Source organism: Hemicordylus capensis, chromosome 2 (assembly GCF_027244095.1).
Source record: "Hemicordylus capensis ecotype Gifberg chromosome 2, rHemCap1.1.pri, whole genome shotgun sequence".
NCBI lineage: Eukaryota > Metazoa > Chordata > Lepidosauria > Squamata > Cordylidae > Hemicordylus > Hemicordylus capensis.
Window position 1 is genome coordinate 415,779,291 of NC_069658.1, and position 19,283 is coordinate 415,798,573.

At 45.1% G+C, this 19,283-nt stretch overlaps 1 protein-coding gene across 2 annotated transcripts in view; it reads left to right on the plus strand.

Moving 5' to 3' along the window:
- Positions 1-19,283, plus strand: part of SPATS2 (spermatogenesis associated serine rich 2) — a 75,601-nt gene that overhangs the window by 3,252 nt on the left and 53,066 nt on the right. Inside the window, exon 2 of one of the 2 annotated variants that reach the window (XM_053300228.1) lies at positions 9,066-9,353. The exons of the other annotated variant lie outside the window; for it this stretch is intronic. Within the exon in view, the coding sequence (XP_053156203.1) occupies positions 9,329-9,353 (25 nt within the window). The 5' untranslated portion in view covers positions 9,066-9,328. The remainder of the gene's footprint in view (positions 1-9,065; positions 9,354-19,283) is intronic. 2 annotated transcript variants of the gene reach the window in all.

Consider the following 19,283-nt stretch of genomic DNA (forward strand, 5'->3'; position numbering starts at 1 on the left):
ATGCTTACACTCCTCAGTAAACGCTCAAAACCATTGTCGTACTGAGTTGTGGAATAAGCACTGATTTTCCTCTTTATTAAAAAAGAGGAAAAGTTTATTTAAAAGAATATAAACTTTATTTAAAAAGTTTGCTACTCTTTGTCCTAGAAAGTGACAGGCCAGTTAATGCTTCAGATGATAGCCTCTGTTGAACTAGTACTGTTGGTAGAGGAGTGATATTTTTAGATTAGTAGATGCATTGTAGGTAAAAACTGTAAGCACAGTTTTGGGGATAGCTTAATAGTTGCAATTGAGGTGGTGTGGGGATGGAAAGGGATAATAGAGTTCTGTGTTAGAAATACCAGCATCTTTTAAGAGCCACCCCCCCACTCGTATGGACATAGACTGGCTGATGAGTTAGTTGGCTTTGCTTTACAGGAATGTGAAGAAATGAGCAAAACTTACCTACCTCTCATCATGCTGCATTGCTTCTTATCGTTATACTCTGCTCTCTTTCCAAAGAGTTCAGAGTGGGTTATATATGATGTCCTGCAGATCTGCATGGTTCTGGCTCAGAGCTAGACCTGCTTATTTTCAGCAGTAGAACTGCCCTATCTCTTCATACAGTGAGTATCAATGGATAACATAAAATCTTCCCTGATTTAATCTCTTCAGGGATACTCTAAAGGCCACCGCAATCTACAGCCAAGCTGCCATTTAAACCTCAGCCTCCCAGATTGTATGAGCCGGAACTTTTCCAGATTTTTAATTAGATTTGCAGGCCTAAACGGCAATTTTATTTTTGGACCAAAGATAAATGTAGCATCAAGTTGCTAAAAATGTTTTTAATTAAGAAAAACAAAATCCCTTTTAGTTATAGGTTTCCAAACTAAAATTCTGCTATGTTTTCCTCTGACAGTAAAAGATAAAGTTGTGCCATCGAGTCGGTGTCAACTTCTGGCAACCACAGAGCCCTGTGGCTTTCTTTGGCAGAATACAGGAGGGATTTACTATTGCCATCCCCTGTGCAGTATGAGATTATGCCTTTCAGCATCTTCCTGTATTGCTGCTGCCCGATATAGTTGTTTCCCATAGTCTGGGAAACATACCAGTGGGGATTAGGGATGTGCACAGAACTGGTTGGCCTGGTTCAGTTCGAGTCTGGACTGGACTTGAACCTGACCGGATCAGTTCGGTCCGACACCCCTTAGAACCCTTTCGGTTTGGTTGGGCGGGGGGGAAGTTTTCATTAAAACATTTTTTTTCTAAAAGTTTTTTTGTTTACCTTTAGCCCCTTCGGGGGGGCTTCCTCTAGGCTAAGGGGGGGATCTGCAAAGGTTCCCCCCCCCCCACTGGCCTCAGTCATCACCGCCGCAGCCTGTTCTGGCTTTTTTTCAGCCTGTTTGGGCCTTGGTTTTTTTGCACAGTGGCTATTTTGCCCACCGCTGCACACGTGCAAATGGCCTCTGCAAAGCCTGGCATGGCCCAGGGCCTCACAGAGGCCATTTGCACATGTGCAGTGGCCATTAAAAATTTTTTTATTAAAAAAATGGCTGCCGTGCTTGCGTAAATGGCCTCTGTGAGGCCCTGGGCCATGCCAGGCCTCACAAAGGCCATTTGTGCATGTGTGACAGCGGGCAGAATGGCTGCCGTGCAAAAATACAGAGGCCAGAAGGGGCCGTGGTGGTGATGATCGAGGCTGGCGGTGGGAGGGGGAACCTTCACGTACACACACACACACACACACACACACACCCGCCTAGAGGAAGCCCCTGAAGCGGCTAAAGGTTTTTTTTAAAAACCCTTAAAGAAATCGTGAAACCCCCAAACCGTTGGGCGGGTGTTGGTCCGAGGTCGGACCAAATGTGGGGGTTTGGTTCGACCCTGGAACTGTCAAACCGAACTGGTTCGACGTACAACCGAGCCCCGCTCGAACTGTTCATACATCCCTAGTGGGGATTCAAACCAGCAACTTCTTGCTCCCTAGTCAAGTTACATCCCCACTGCACCATTAGGTGCCTCCTCTGATAGCATACAGGTTATTTTTCTCATTCATTAAAGATAGAAATGGGGAAGTAACTTGCCTAGGGAGCAAGAGTTTGCCGGTTTGAATCCCCGTTGATATGTTTCCCATACTGCATGGGAGATGGCAATGGTAAACCCCTCCTGCCAAAGAAAACCACAGGGCTCTGTGGTCGCCAGGAATTGACACCAACTCAACAGCACAATTTTACATAGACTTGTAAATAGCCACTTGCCCAGTTGCCTGTGGTGAAAAAGATTTCCCTCCTGGTGGTCAGATGTTATCTTCTCAGCTATATGTCATTAAGGTAGATGCAAATGCATAGGTGGGCTATTTGTGTGTGTGGTTTAGTAAAATTTGCGGGATTATCTGCAAGGCTAGGATAGACTGTTTTGTAAGCAGACATGTCAATTAAATTTTTCTGTTTCTTTTTTAATACAAGCACTTACAAAAGGGTTGTCTTCCAGATGTTTATTTGGAAGTCTGGTGTTTATAACTCAGAACACACACAGTTCCCAAGAGTAACAACTTGTTTGTGCAGGTTGGTGTTTGTAAATTGGGGATGTCCTTAATGTAATGTTACGGAGTTCTATTTGTAAATTGGGTGTTTGTAACTCAGGGAGTGGCCTGTATGTATTTAGGCTATTCTTTGCCAATTATCATGACGACCCTATATTGCTGCCAATCTTTGATGTGTGACTGTATTCAGAAGTGCCTCTAAATATCTCTCTGCAGCTCTGAATTGTGTTCTTCTAGATATTATGCAGACTTTTCAACTGACATTAAGCCTCCTTAGTATATGATGATCTTGTAAAAGCTGTTCTGATATTTTTGGCTCACCAACATCCTAAAACACTATGCTTATTTTATGTTCATTTCTTCTGCTATGCTCAGTTGGTATGGATTCATATCCATTCGTTGTAATTCAGGTTTTCTTTTCTTTTATGAGATCAGAGGTCTTCCTGTGAAATTTGTGTTCCAAAATCTCATATTTGTTCACAGCTGTTCAAGATTCATTGCTTGGATATATGTATACTGTGTTGCTTTTGTTTTTCACACCTTAAAGCGGTGATCTTCACTATTTTCCAGGCAGGGGTCAGTTGGATTAAAAAAAACCTTTGATGTGAGGGCGATTTCATATCACTTCTGCTTTCCCCTGCATCGGGAAGCCCTTTAAAGGGTTCTGTCGAGCCCCAGTGACAGGAGACAAGTATAGTCCTTTGCTGTGAGGAGTCCTGGGAAGAACGACATTTTCTAGCACTCTGCACACACTTTCCAAAGTGGTGCTAGGGCCTGAGAGGGCTCTGTTTCCCTTAAAGGAGCCCCACAGCAGTGCATGGTGGGAAAGGTTGCTGCTGTGTGGTGCCAAGAGGGCTGTGTGGAGTATTCGTCTTTGGCTTTGCACAGGTGGCCTAATGATTAGGGCATCTCATACAGAGTTGGTGGGAGCTGCCACTGGCTTCCGGACCTTGAAATAACGAACACTACCTTAAAGTATAGTAGGGCTCATTTGTCTGACATTTAGATTAGTCATGATATCTTCACTTGGGTTTGCCTTGAAAGTGAGCAAGAGGAAGGTACACAGGTGTTCATAGGTGTGTTCTTTAGAGACAATATTTGGTGAGGTGCTCAGAAAGCAGTGAAACGATTGCTGCTTTCCAAGTAGCTCCAAAGCAATGTGAATGTTCAAAAAAATTCCATAGTCATTATTTATGACTGACCCAATTTACTAGTTCCTTTCTGCATGACAATAAACTTATATTATATCCTGTTTTTTTTAACCACAAGGCAGATAAATGATTTCACAGCATTAGCTAAGCTTCTGGCTACCATCTTCAGCCATTCATGATGAATGCCTTTGTGGCCAACAACCCCCACCCTCGCTTCCCACTACACGCACTATGCTTTATGTCATACTTTCTTTTTCTTTTTGCCTTCTCTGCCTCCACTCCTACCTTTGTAGAGGATATACACTATTGCCTACATTGAAACTGACAGTTGTGCATAAGGAGTGAACATAGGAAACTGCCATATACAGAGTCAGACCATTGGTCTATCTAGCTCAGTATTGTCTTCACAGACTGGCAGCGGCTTCTCCAAGGTTGCAGGCAGGAATCTCTCTCAGCCCTATCTTGGAGAAGCCAGGGAGGGAACTTGAAACTTTCTGCTCTTCCCAGAGCGGCTTCATCCCCTGAGGGGAATATCTTGCAGTGCTCAAACATCAAGTCTCCCATTCATATGCAACCAGGGCAGACCCTGCTTAGCTATGGGGACAAGTCATGCTTGCTACCACAATACCAGCTCTCCTCTCCAAACCAGCTCTCCTCTGTGATTCTGCACATGGAGGGGAGGGTTGATTTTTCAGCAGTTCCTTCCTCCCCCATGCAACTGCCTGTTGCTTCACAAAAATGTGCCCCTGAGGATCCCATAACCTTCATGGACCTTTTCTTCTGGAAGGCAACGTAAAGGCAGCTGCGGGGTGGTAGTGGTGGTGGTGCTTGTTGAAAATTGCCCTTCCATGCACGTGTTCAACTATTCTCCATGTGCAGCTTTTAGTCTAGATGTAGACCAGACTGTGTGTTTCTTGAGGGCATGGACCTGTCAATTTTTTTGCTTATGAAACTCTGTAAAGTGCTACTTATACTGATGGACCTGTATAATATTATTATTAATAATAATTCCCAGTAGTAATTTGCACCCTAGGTGCAATTCCAAAACACCCTGAAGAGCGCCTCAACACCATAGGGGCCACAGAAATTGCCATCAGCCAATTACAAAAAGCAACTTTATTGGGAACAGCCTATATTCTGCGATGATATCTATAATAATAACAGCAACAACAATGATAATAAAATTCAGCTGTCCCAGGTCCTTGGGAAGGATTCAATGTCTGGATAAAACAAACCAGTCAATAACACCTGTCTGACTGTGTAAACAAAAATAATAATAATACTATTAAATGCATTGCATGGGAAACACTTCTAGAACTGGAAGCTGCTTTCACTTGGTCACTTGTATCATGATTGGGCATTCCTTGTACATGATCCAGCTATGTTTGAAAGAAAATAATAGTTAGAATTGTTCAGTCTGAGCATATGCAGCAATTTTGCATGTTGTCATTTGGCCCATATATGAAAAGTTTATGATGACATGAAAAATTACAGGGTCTAATTGCAAAAAATATGTTCAGTCTTCCAACTTTGTGGAAGGGAGGAGAGCTGGTCTTGTGGTAGCAAGCATGACTTGTCCCTAAAGCTAAGTGGGTTCCACCCTGGTTGCATATGAATAGGAGACTTGATGTGCGAGTACTGTAAGATATTCCCATTAGGGGATGGTTCCAAGTTCCCTCCCTGGCATCTCCAAGATAAGGCTGAGAGAGATCCCTGCCTGCAACCTTGAAGAAGTCGCTGCTAGTCTGTGTAGACAGTACTAAGTTAGATGGACCTATAGTCTGACTCAGTATATGGCAGTTTCCTATGTTCCTAACTTCCCACAGGAGCACAGTTGGGTTCTGACAGATTAAACAGTCTCTGACTGTAGACAAAGTGGTTGCATGAAGCCTTTGCTTCCACATAATGCTTTTAGGGCTGGGCCGTTAGTTTGTTCCAGGACATTTGTTCATGGGCACAGACAAAATGTATTTTCATAGACATCTTATCCTCACGCATGTATGCGTATATGTGGTGTTTAGGACAGCTTTCCTGCTTATAACTGGAATTGCTGATCTGGGGGTCTGTTTCTTTTCAAAGCATAGCTTGTTCCATGTACCATTTATGTAAGGAAATCCAGCATGAGACTGGAGGGTCATGAGCCTGGAGGTTACTTTGGAAGGGCGGTATAGAAATAGAATAAAGAAATAAATAATTAATAAATACTCTGACTGGTGAGGGCAATCCAGTGTTTAGTTTTAACAGCTATTTGCTCATTGGCTGTGCGACCTGCAGCATCTGCATGCATGGTTCCATAATAGTAATGCTTTTAACAGAATGTTCTTAAAGCAGTTGGTCTCTTTGCTCTCAGTTTTAATATGTTCATACAGTATGACTATTTTCCTCTGTTTAATTGCTAAATGTATTGCAAGTGGAAGAGTCAGTAGTCCAGGGAAATTGCCTAGTGCCTTTAAGGGAGGCAATTAACTTGTTTTTAAAAGGCAAAGTTATACATTCTAGAAATATTATATTAAAAACATTGATTCTGCTCTGAGGGCAATGAAGTCTGAACACTCCTTTCTAAGCTGGCCTCGGTCCCCTGAACACTGATCACCTGTACGTTTTTCTTCCTGAGCATGTCTACAAGTTTCTATTTCTCTGAGTTCTGTTGCCAGCATGGAACAGAAAAAGAGAAGGGTGTGGAAATGAAACCCAAGTCACACCAGCCAGCACACAACTGTTAGGTGAAGCACCTGTTTGTACTGGCAGTGGAAATGTCTCCCCAAAGCCTCCTTTGTGCTTGATTTTTTCAGTGTGATTTTAAGGTATTTTATGGAATCTTTTCTTTTCTAAAGGCAGCAAGATGGGAAGTTTATTTCTATGTGTGTATACTCACCCTTTCTGGGAATTTTTGCTACCAGGGAAAGGAATTGGAAAAAACATATTTGAAAGTTCAGTGAGCCTTTATGGTACCAAAGTAGCACTTATAGCCTCCTAACCTTGTGCGTTGGGTTCTACAACTAGTAGAGTTCAATTTGGAAGCTCTTATTGGTATAGATAACTTAAATAAAAAAGTAGTTGAACAACATCTGTGGGTTGTGACTCTAATTTTAATATGTTGCTAATAATGACTATTGCTAGCTATAGTGCAAACAATATTGTGACATTTTGGAAGCATTTCTTTGCCAGTCATATTTGCCGTATCATATTTGATACGGCAAATATGCCACCTTGCCAGTCATATTTGCCGTATCTGGCAAGGTGATCAATAAAATTTAATATAGGCTTTGTTAAAAGATGTTGCTATTGGAAATGTGAAGACCTTTCAGATAAAGTGTAATTACTTATTAAGGAATATATATCTATCTCTCTCCACATACACCCCTTAGTAGTATGTGGCAAGCCCCGCCCACACAGTGCTTGACCAATCAGCAGTGATGTTGGAGGGCCAGTTGGGGGTGGGTGGGGCAACTGAGGCTAGTGGGCCATGGTGGTGGCAGCGAGGAAGGGCCTGGTCAACCGCTGCTACTGCTGCTTGGGGCTACTGAGGCCATTGATGGAGGGAGGGAGGCAGGTGAGGAATGGGTCCGGCCTGGGCCTGTCAGTGGCCTGAGGGGAAGGAGTGGCCATGGCAGTGGCAGAGAGGAAGGGCCCAGTCAACTACTGCTGCTGCTCTTGTGGGGATGAGCAGGAGCAGGGTTCAGGTGAGTGTGGGGAGGTCTCTGGGGTTAGGGGGCTGCAACTTGGCCAATCGGTACCGCCAGTGCCACAGAAGACAGAAGGGTGAGGGGGATCGAAGCAACGGGATGGGGGAGGAGGAGCAGGAGCACAGCTTGGGTGAGGGGGCTGTGGGGAGCAATCAGGTACTAGTGCGCAGATGCTCTGCGTGGGCGAAGCCAGTACACTTATAAAATGCATTGTTTTTGCAGAGTTTTTCCTTTACATTTAGTACCATGTATAGGAAATTCTTCTATTCTGAAAAATAAATAAATGAAAGGAGTCTCAATTAGTGCTGGAAAACCAGTGCTTTGTTTTTCTTGGAGAGTTAAACATTAAGAAACCAGAGTGGCTAGTCCTACATTAAGAATTACACCCCCACCCTCCCAGTCAGGAGAGCAAGATAACCAGAGAGCTGCTCTTGTCTTAACTATCTCCTGCTTTTTCTTTCCTTGGAGTGGTGGGTGGTGGAGTGGGGATGTGACTTCAGTGTGGAGCATAAGTGGTGGGTTCAGTCATAATGGTGGCACCAGTGGTTGTCGCCATCCCTGGAACACATGCTTCTTCCTCCCCGCAACCCCAGTGTGAGCCTCTGCTTCCATTGTCGGTTCTGATATGCCGAGATTGGCTGTGTTGTCCATACCCACCAGTCTCAGCATATCTAGCCCTACTTCACACAGGGAACCTGAGTTCTGTAACGGAAATTTCAAATAAGTGACAGGGGTCGGGTTTCTTGTGAGAAGTAGGGCAGAGTATGCTGAGATTGTTTGGGTTGGACAGCAAGGCCAATCTTGGCATATTGGAACTTTCAATGAAAGAGGCTTCTGCAGGGATGGGGAGGAGTGCATGCTTCTGGGGCAGTAGCAACCTCAGATATCACTATTATGTCTGAACACACGCAGGGAAAAACTGGTATGAGTTGCGGGAAACTAGGACCAAGCAGTTTTACAATGCTTGTAATGGACCAAAAGCACAGAAGTGAATGTGTTAATGTGACATTTCATTACCTGTAACTTCATATTAGACAGTATGATTTTGCTTTGAAACAAGTACGAAAGCACCAGTGTTAATTACTAGTTTTGTTTTAAAGGAGGTAGAAAAAGAAAGTTATACCGGCAAAAGATAACTGTACAAGGCAACAGAGCTGCCATTTTTCAAGGTAGTTCTTCTGTATCATGAGTTTCCATTTTAAATGGTAAAACGTGAAGTGCTTACAATTAAAAACAGTTTCCTTCTGAAAATGAACATGCCATAATTTCAGTAATACTTATTCTCTTGCTGCATGTTCTATTAGATTGTGTTGCTGTGCCTAAGAGGGCCAAAATTTCAAGATTTCTCCCATTCTTTTTTCCAGTTCAGTAAGTCCTTCCTTCGGAAAATAACATTTCTATTACTGGAAATGTTTAATGTTCTGTTGTTAATGAATCCTGAACATTCTCAGTTCTACTGTCTCTATATTTTGAAAAGTGTTTTACTAATACTGACTCTGTACCTGCAAATTCAGGGCAAAGTCTGACTGAGACTTTATGGAGTATCTAGATGGCTTTTTGTTGACCTCTTGTTCTGCTGCTCTTGTTAAGCAATGTGAACTGACTTCAGAAAAAAGCCCAAGCTTCTGAGGAATGCTTTTGCACAGAGACTACTAGTATGGCAGACTTCTTATAAATGAAATTCCTCTTGTACGTTTGTTTTTTCAGAATCTGAAAAACAGTAACATGAACTGCTGTATTTGTGCTTCCTGACAGAAGACTGGTGCTAAGAGGAAGGATCTGCAGTTTGGCTAGAAGGCTTTCTGGCAACCCTTTGGAGCTGAGGGTTTGCTGCCTCCAAGCAGATATTTGCCATTTCCTGCCTTGATGCAAAGCAGCACTTGAATTGCACCTGCCATCCTCTCTCACTTGCAGAAACCAATTTTTGTTTCTGTGCTATATAACTGAATGTTTTATACAGACAAGTTATTATGTCTAAGAAGCAAAACCAAAAAGGTAAGACTTATACAGGTTAGACATATAGTAAGATGTGTTGTATACAGGTAGATACTAAGCGTGGGGTTATGTCTGGTGGTGTGTTAATTGGTTGTAGAACAGAATCTTTGTAGGTCAGGGCTTCTCAAACTTTATCCCTAAATGAAGGAAGGAACAAACAAACCCACCCACACTAATTGAACCTTCTCAAATACAATTAATAAAAATGAATCCTAATGATATACCCCTTGGCATCCCTTCTCAACCTAAAAGGAGAGAGCCATGAGGGCTTCAGCTTGCTTTTAGATTCCTGGTGTGTTGGGAACGTAAACAATAAGAAGAAAATTGAGAACATTGCAAATTGTTTTCTTGATGCTTAGTGCTAACAGCTGGCAAAATGGGATGGGCAAATGGTCTCTTATTTAGCAGCAGGTCGAGGTTTTGCTTCCTGGGCCAGTTTGGAGAAGCGTACACCCCAGGGAAAAGCTGCTGCCTCTTTTGGAAATTATCTCTACCATACTTGGAGAACTGCTGCTATAAGTACCATATATATCTTTTTAGATCTGGTATAGTTTTCTCCCAGTAAGGATTATGCCAGGTGTTTCCTGATTTGCTTACCTGCATGAGCATTTCACTTGTTTGTTTCAGACAGTATGCCTAGTATCAAGGGCTTTGGGATTTGGACCTATCGAGTTACTCTTGTAAAAGGGATCTCTTAAGTTCAGAAGTAGATATTACATTAAATGTTTGGCTGCTGCCAAAAAATTGCAGCTGATTCCCACTTACCCATTTTTAACCTAACATTAAAGTTCCCTTGTCCTTATGGTCCAGTGTTGTGTATTTCTCTGCCTTTTGCCAGTGGCAGCCAATGATGTGAGGCAGGGAATTGCATAATATTACTATGTGGGGTCACAGGTAGTTTCTACTAGATGCTGCAGATGAGGAGTTAAATGTTTGGCTACTGTTTTCAGTGGCAGCCATGTATTTTAGTGCTAGTTCTGGGCTTGGTGGTGATGGCTTTTGTGTACTTTTTCAGTAGCACAGGGGTCGGTTTTAATTTATTAAAATATTTGTATCCTGACTTTCATCTAAAAAGAACTGCAAGATGGCTAACAGTTTAAAAATCCACAACAAACAAAAAAGCCCAATCAAAACAAAAAACCAAAAGAAAAACACACACAAAAGGAAACTGATAATTAGATATTTAGGGACCAATGGTAAAAGCAAACTGACAAAATGCCAAACTTGGGCTGAAAGATGCTGTTAATCTAGGTGTGTTGGATTTTTGTTTGTTTGTTTTTTGTGGGGGCACTGGTTTTGTCCAGCATGAAGATCAGAAGAAAGGAGATAACTTGACCCACAGGAAGTTCCCTAACTTTGGTATAAGTGCTGAGAAGGTGCTTTTCCTAAATGCCACTCCACCATAACCTTGATGGCTGATGGACCTGGAACAGATCCTGCAAGGAAGATCTTAAAGTACAAGCAGTTTCATATGGGAAGAGGTGGTTCTTAAATTATCTTGAACCCTTTAACGTTAAGTAATACTTTACAATGTGCCCAGAAGCCAACCAAGATTCAGCAAAGTTGCTTTGAAATTGGCATATGTTCTCTTCTACCTCGCTTGGCAACTGTCTGGTGGCAACATTCTGAACCAGCTGAACTTTCTGAAAACTCTTGAAAGGCTGCTCTGCCTAGAACACATTACAGGTTGTGTCAGTTCCACAAACCACTATAAGTAAATTCACCTGTCCTAGGCATAAATACTGACCCCATCCACTCTGAGACACCACAGAATTCCTCTCTAAAGAGGCTTATTAAAGAACAATTAAACAGGAAGAACGTGGGACAGTTTACATGGCAAAATAAAAACACAATCTTCTAGGCTGTTGCTACCCTAAGGTGGTACATTTCAGTTCCTCAAAAGCTGAGGTTACCCTCTTATGACCTCTGAAAAAACATTGTGTAAGCTCAGAGTTTGTGCCTTTATCTCTAAATATGTGCCTTGGAGCTGGCAGGGTGGGCCTCTACCATTTCTGCTGTCAGTCCTTCTCCAGCCCACTGAATCTGGGCACCATATGCTAAACCAGGGATAGGCAACCTTCCCTCTCCAACTGATGTTGAATTACAACTCTCATCATCCCCAGCCACAATTTATTGTGGCTCTGATGATGGTTGTTGTAGTTCAACAACAGCTGGAGAGCCAAGGTTGCCTACTCCTGTGCTAGAACAGAATTACTAAACTGGCCAGATTCCCCTTATTCTCAGCTGCTAAAAGGTTAGAAGAATGTTTTTCCACACTAGAGCAGTCGTTCTGTTCCAGATTACACTATTTTCCAGTGGACTGAAATGCTTAATTAAGGTTGCATTAATAGGCTGTGCTGTAATGTCTGGAAATAGGAGGCTCAGATGACGAGTTTATGCTGTGGTGTAGCATTTTTAAAAGTTACTAGCTAACTTGGATTATTTTGTATTCTTCAATTACATTTGTATCCAGGCAAAAGGATTGTGGAAAAGGCAGACCTAATTTTTCAAGCTATTAAAATGTGTTAACAACTATGTGTGTGTTACGGCCAAATTAAATGTGACATCAGTCACATATTTGACCCTTACATGTTCTGTGTCTCCCCCCCACCCCACCCCCAAGTAGAAATAGCTGCCCTTAGGGTGGAATTCAAATTGGAACTGTGGCAAGGTGATGGGCATTTTTTGGTGGTTTCTTTAAAATAAAAAAAACCTTTAGACCCATGCCACGGTCCTAGCAAAAAAATGCCTCTTCTCTCTCTCCCTCTCCCCACCGCCTTGGCTGCTATTTTGTCTTAGAATGGAAGCTGCCACTTACCTTTAAATCAAATCACCTTGTTCTAAAAATGCTTAAACCTAATGATTTGATCAGTGAAAAAGTTCCTAGTTTGATCTTGCTCAGAAAAGGTCTTTCTTGAAAGGAGACAAAGGTAGGGATGTGCAAAATGTTTTGACTCGAAACAGGCAGTTTTGAGTGTTTCGAGCTCGAGAAAAAACACCCTTTAAACAAATGGTCTGTTTTGAACTTGGAACAAAACACCACCATTTCGATTTGAAATGTTTTGACATTTTGAGAGCCATTTTGGAGACCTTCCCCGCCCCTTGCTGATTGGTTTTCTTGCACTGGCTTGTGATTCTATGGGGATTTGGGGGAAAGGTTAAACATTTGTTTAAAATGTCTGCTTGCCTATTTCTTTTGTGGGTTGGATGGTAGGTAGCACCCATCATGCTCTACAACCCAACCCACTTTGGTGTTCCTAGGAACTACCCATGGGGATCAATGGAGTGTGTTGTGTTTCCCCATTGTTCCCTATGGCTGAAACACTCAAAACATTTTATTTATTTATTTTATTGTTGCATTTATATACCGCCTTTCGTTAAAAGACAACCCCAAGGCGGTTTACAAAAGTTAAAACATACAATAAAAAGGCAATAAAAACATCAAGCTAAAAAATATAAAAACATATAAAATACAGGCATAAAAACAATACAACAGGTAAAAAAGAGCTTTAGAGCTTTGTTCTGTTGAAACAACCGGGTCGACCACTGTTTCGACAAAATGCTTTGGCCATGTGTGTTTTGTTTCAAGCTCAAAACCAATTGCAAAATCCGTTTTGTGTACATCCCTAGACAAAGGAGGTCAAATAGCCTTTATTGGGCCAGCTGTTGATGAACATCTATTATCATCCCAGAACATTTCTGCTGCAGGGGTCCAGGGGCATCTGACATGTGGGTTATGCGACCCCACGTGACTCCAAGGCAGGACTAAGCTAATTAGTGTAGCTTTTAAGGCTGGAAGGAGCAAATCCTCCTCAGTTCGTTTTAGTCCTGCAAGGCTCCAGGCAGCTCTCTCTCTCAGCGCTCTAGTGCTTTTGTTTCTTCATTCTCTCTCCCCTACTTTTCTTCCTTTTCTCCTGCCTCTTTCCCCTGTTTGGACAGACCCCCCACAGTACTCCACGTTAGAGTACTGAGGGGGTCTCAGCTAGCCAGCCTGCCTTCTCCCTTTGGGCCACCCGTGACCCTGCCTCGTAGGCCATGTTCGCCGGTGTGCTCCTTCTCCAACCAGAGGTCTCTGGAACATAAGGACACCACCAATAAGCTGTGTGGCGGCGTCCTGGAGCTGCAAAGGCATCAGGCCTACAGTTTTGGAGATGGGGAAGCTGCTCGAGCATCACCTCCACTGCTGCTTTCCCCAGTGCCCTCTTGCCAGCCGCCAGCAGCACCGGCATTCCCACAAACCCGGCTTGCCCATCAAGGCTTTCCAGGGTGCACAGACAGCCAAGCGGGCCCTCTGCCGCCGGCGATGGCATCTTCTGGCCAAAAGGCCCCGAAGAAGATGGCAGCGACCAAGTCCAGGGAATCTTTAGAGAGTGCTTCGGTGGACTCTTTGCCTCAAAAACAACCAACAGCTCCCCCCACGGTGGTGACAAGGAGTTCAGCCTTGATGGCGCCTACTGGTGAGCTCGGCCCATTCTGGGCCTCTGCGTTTATCTGACTGCCCGACCATGGGTTCTTCAGGGTCATCTAGTTTGACCCAGAATATCCCTGCAACTCAGTCCTTAATGGATGCTCCTGGGGATATGCCACCTACCTGGGTGTTGTGGTTTGAGGACTTATTGGCGAAGTCTTTCGAGAGAGATGATGCTTTAAAATCCAAAAAGCAAAAGCGGACCAGGTGAGCTTCCCCCTCCTTTTCCAGTTCCACTTCCTCCCCCTCTGAGACTCCAGCCCCTAAGAAAGTGAAGAAAAAAAGGAAGCATGTAAACAAGTCCCAAAAGGCCAGGTCTAGATCTAGACAGAGGGAACTCAGTGTTCATTCGTCTGATATCTCTGAACATGGGTCTCCAAGCTCTAGGGTTACAACTCATAGTGGTATGGGGAACTTAGTCACTGGCCCCTCACAGGAGGCCTCCCAACGGCCCCCTCCCAGCTCCATTCCGCTTGTCCCTCTGTATGGGGACCCTCCCTCACCTACTGACCCATTGGGTCAAGAGGATCTGGACCAGCATAGATCTGAGGGCAAATGGTCTGATGCCCAAGAATTGGAGTCATCAGAGGCACCCATTAGGCTTTTCCAGGTGGTAGATCTGGCACCACTTATGTCCAAAACCGTGTACGTCCTGGGCCTTAATCCTCCCACCTCTTAGGAGGTCCAACCAGTGGGGAAAAGTGCACTGGTCTTCCCAGGTTCAAAGCACTCTAGCGTATCCCTTCCACTACCAAAACAGTTTGTGGAAGTGGTCAAATCTGAATGGTCTCTAGCCACTTCCTATAAGAGGGCTACTGCTGTGGCTAATAAGCTTTATTCTTTCCAGCAAGAGGGGAGTGAAATCTTCACTACGCCCCCTACAAATGCGCCAGCCGTACAACTAATCTCTGGCTCGGTCCTGACCTAGAGACGGGGAATCGGCCCTTAAGGACCCCGCAGACAAACTCATGGAAGGGGCCCTCAAACGCATGCACGAATCAACAGCCTTGTCCACGAGGGCCTCAGCAGCAGCCTCTATGGTGGCATGAGCTTCCCTGATCCGGCGAGATGATTTATTTCAGGACCCCTCCCCCCGCCCCGGATCCAGTCAGGTTGTGCCAAATGCTATTAAAGCTGCACAAGGCGCAAGCATTTATTTCGGACACTACCCTGGATGGTCTCCATTTTCCATCTAGAGCTGCTATGGCCTCGGTGGTTGGCCGTCGCAATCTGTGGCTAAAATACTAGCAAGTAGATGCTGCATTCAAGACCAACTTGGCTGCTGTTCCACACGATGGTGAAAAACTATTCAGGAACGTGGCCCTAAATGACATCCTAGTAGAATCCAAAGATAAAAAGAAAGCCATGCCTCCTTCCACTAAAAGACAGGACTGCTTTCAAGGAAGGCAGTCTTTTCAACCCTTTCGGTCCCCCTTCGGGGGCAGAGATGGGATCAAAACCCCAACGTCCCTACTGGGGTAGGGCTAGGGCATCTAGGCAGGCTTTTTGAAGTAGGGCCTCCTTCAATGTCCAGACCAAGCAACAAGTGTGATGGGTCAGGAGAGGTGCCCCTAGGTGGTTGCCTCTCCTCTCATTGGCGCACTTGGGACGCCACTACATCAGACCTATGGGTGCTCTCCATCATAAGAGGGCTACTCCATAGAGTTGATCAGCCAGCCATATCACAGATTCTTGCCCACTCCCTCATCTTGCTGCAAACACAAACATCAGGGCCTGCAGGGGGTGATTCGTCACCTTCTGACAAGAGGAGCCATAGAACTGGTTCCGCAACACCAGCTGGGTACGAGAGTTTTACTTAATAATATTCACTGTACCAAAAAAGGACATTTCACTACGGGCGGTGCTGGACTTAAAACATTTGAACCACTTCATGTGCAAATGCACCTTCCGCATAGAATCTCTAAGATCCATCGCAGAGGCCCTACATCACCTGGACCTTCTCATGTCCATAGACCTCATGGAGGCCTACTTACATATACCTATCCACCAGGACAGTCGTCACCTCCTCCATTTTCTGTACTCGAGGGTACACTACCAATACAAAGCACTCCCATCTCCTCGGTTCCGTGCATCTTTACGAAGGTCCTGGCTCCTGTGATAGCACACCTCAGACTCCAGGAAGTGAGGATTTTTTGGTATCTAGATGATCTCCTCATCCAATTGAAGTCACATCAGACAGCCCAGAAAGACCTACGGACCACTATCCGCATGCTCAATTGTCACGGGTTCCTGATCAACGAAGTGAAGAGTCAGCTGCACCCGGTGCACCAGGTCCTTCATCTTGGGGTGCTCATAGACAGACACACAAGAGAAACTGTTCCTGCCACGGGACTGCAAACACACTCTGGAGTCAGACGTACACAAGGTTCTGGCTTGGGTGTCTCACCTCTTATGGACCTCTCCAGGCTTCTGGGCCTGATGGTGGCGAATCTACAGTTGGTCCCCTGGGGGCGTTTCCATCTGATACCCCTCCATTGGTTCCTGCTTCTTTTTCATGTGGCCATCGCAGTGAGGTCCAACAGACATGTATCTCTGCCGTGAAGGGTTCTCCACTCTCTACTCTGGTGGATCACTGCTCCACATTTGTTGGTGAGAAAGGAATTCCTGGACTCTCCCAGGATCATTGTTATCACAGACACCAGCAAGAGGGGCTGAGGGGCTCACTGCCAGCACTGGTCCGTCCAGGGCAGGTGGTCGCCACAAGAACGTCAGCGTAGTATAAACTGGTTGGAACTCAGAGCCATTTGCCTGGCCCTCTGAGAATTCAAGACCATGATCCTTCACTGCCACGTGCTCATTTGCACAGACAATCCCACGGCAAAGGCTCACGTAAACCACCAAGGGGGAACCAGGTCCAAGTCCCCGCAAGCGGGAACAGTATACTGGGCGGAACACCGTGTGGCATCCTTGACGGCCCATCATGTACAGGGCGACCTGAACACTGTAGCAGACTGGTTGAGCCCTCCTTCCAGGGGAATGGCATCTACAACCAGAAGTTTTCCTCCACATCATGGAATGTTTCAGCCTCCTGACGGTGGACCTGTTTGTGACTGCAGTGAATGCGCAAGTGCCTCACTTCTTCACAAGGTTCCCCTGCCACTAGGCGGAAGCGGTGGACACTCTATCCTCACCATGGCCAGAGGGGCTACTTCCCACCCCCCTACTAGTACGTGTTCTGAGCAGGGTCAGACTTCTGCAGGCACAACTCATCCTGGTGGCCCCGTTTTTGGCCTCGAAGGCCGTAGTTCGCAGAGATCATCAGCCTAGCCACGGAACCCCATCTGCTACTTTCCTTCACACCATCTTCTTCAGCTAGGGCTGGTCTGGCACCCAGATCCAGGCTGGTTAAGGCTAGCCGCCTGGAAACTGAGCAGCGCCTCCTTGGACAACATGGTTACTCATCTTCAGTTCTCAATGCGATGCTAGCATCCAGATGGCTGTCCACCAACAGGATATACCAGTATACATAGAGATCCTTCTTTCAATGGTTGACACACCACGGGGTTCCCAAGGGTTCCTCCTCCATGACTCACCTGTTACAGTTTCTGCAAGATGGACTAGATAAAGGGCTGTCCGCTAATACGTTGAAACTCCAGGCTGCCTCCTTGGTGGACCTAATTTTGGGGACCTTGAAAGGCGCCATGCTTCACCATCTTCACCTGGAACGTTTTCTGAGGGGTGCTACTCTTCTGTCTCCCCCAGTGGTTCATTGTTTCCCTACTTGGCAACTGCATACGGTTCTTAAGGCTCTGCAGGGTCCCCCCTTTGAACTCCTGTCCGAGTCCTCTCTGCATCTTGTCCTTCAAGTTGGCATTCCCCGTGGCCATTACCTCGGCACAAAGGGTGTTGGAACTCAGGGCCCTGTCTATCCACAAGAACCTTTGTATTTTTTCAGCAAATCCTGTCAAGCTTATTCCTGTCCCCTTTTTTTCGGCCTGTGGCTTCCCCCTTCTATGTTTCTCAGGACATTATTTTGTCCTCCTTTTGTCTCAAACCAGTTCACTCGGTGGAAAAGGCTTGGCGTAAGCTTGATGTCCGCAGGTGCTTTAAAATTTACATCAAGCGGACTGAACACATTAGAACCTCTGAAGCCCTTTTCGTTTTGTTTTTGCCAAGATCTGTGGGACAGCCCACCACCATAGCTAGGTGGCTGAAGGCATGTATAACTCTAGCTTACGAGTCACAAAACCTCAGGGCACCCACCAAGGTGTTTGCCCACTCCACGAGGGCAGCAGCCACATCAGTGGTGTCTTCTACGAACGCACCCATCCAGGACATTTGCAGAGCAACCACCTGGTGGGTGCCTTCTACGTTTACTAAGCACTATAAACTAGATGTCTTTGCATCTGCTCAGGCAGCGCTCGGGAGCAGGGTCATCCAGCAGGTCTTCCCTACACAGTAGTTGCTGGTTGGACTTAGGACTGTGGTATGTCCCCACATGTGAGACACCCTTGGACCCCTGCAGCAGAGAACAGAGCATTGGTTACTCACCGTGAATGCTCCTTCTTGTTGCGGGGTCCAAGGGCGTCTCGACCCACCAGCGCCTACTGTCTGGAGACTGGGGTGTGTTCTGCGCGTGCGCGCGCGCACACACACACACACATATATACAGCTTCATTGGTTTTTTGTTTGTTTTGACTTGTTACTATGCCTAGTCTCTACCAGGTTTCCTGCTTCATCGATGTACCTTTCGCCTCTTGTACTAAAGAACTGAGGAGGGTTTGCTCCTCCCAGCTTTAAAAGCTACACTAATTAGCTTAGTCCTGCCTTGGAGTCACGTGGGATTGCATAACCCACACGTGAGATGCCTTTGGACCCCGCAGCAAGAAGGAGCCTTCATGGTTAGTAACCAGTGCTACGTTCTCTCAAGCTGGAGCTTTAAACTTTAAATTTTTCACACTTAGAAGCAGAACATGGGCTGTTGAGACATCGGTATACCAAGTTTGTTGTCTGTTCTAAATTCCTATCCACCCCCAGCACAGTATATCCAGTGACTGTTGCTGGTATCTATCATGTTTCTTTTTAGATTGTGAGCCCTTTGAGGACAGAGTTCCATCTTATTTGTTATTTCTCTGCGTAAATCGCCATGAGCCATTTTTGGAAGGGCGGTATAGAAACTGAAGAAGATAATAATAGCAGAAGAGAAGAAAAAGAAATAGAAAAAATCACAAAATACAAAGATCTACAAATTGAAATTGAAAGGCTGTGGCAGAAAAAGACCAAAATAATCCCAGTGGTAATTGGCGCCCTGGGTGCAGTTCCAAAAGACCTTGAAGGAGCACCTCAACACCATAGGGGCCACAGAAATCACCATCAGCCAATTACAAAAAGCAGCTTTACTGGGAACAGCCTATATTCTGCGATGATATCTATAACAACAACAAGAACAATATTGATAACAAAATTCAGGCATCCCAGGTCCTTGGGAAGGACTAGATGTC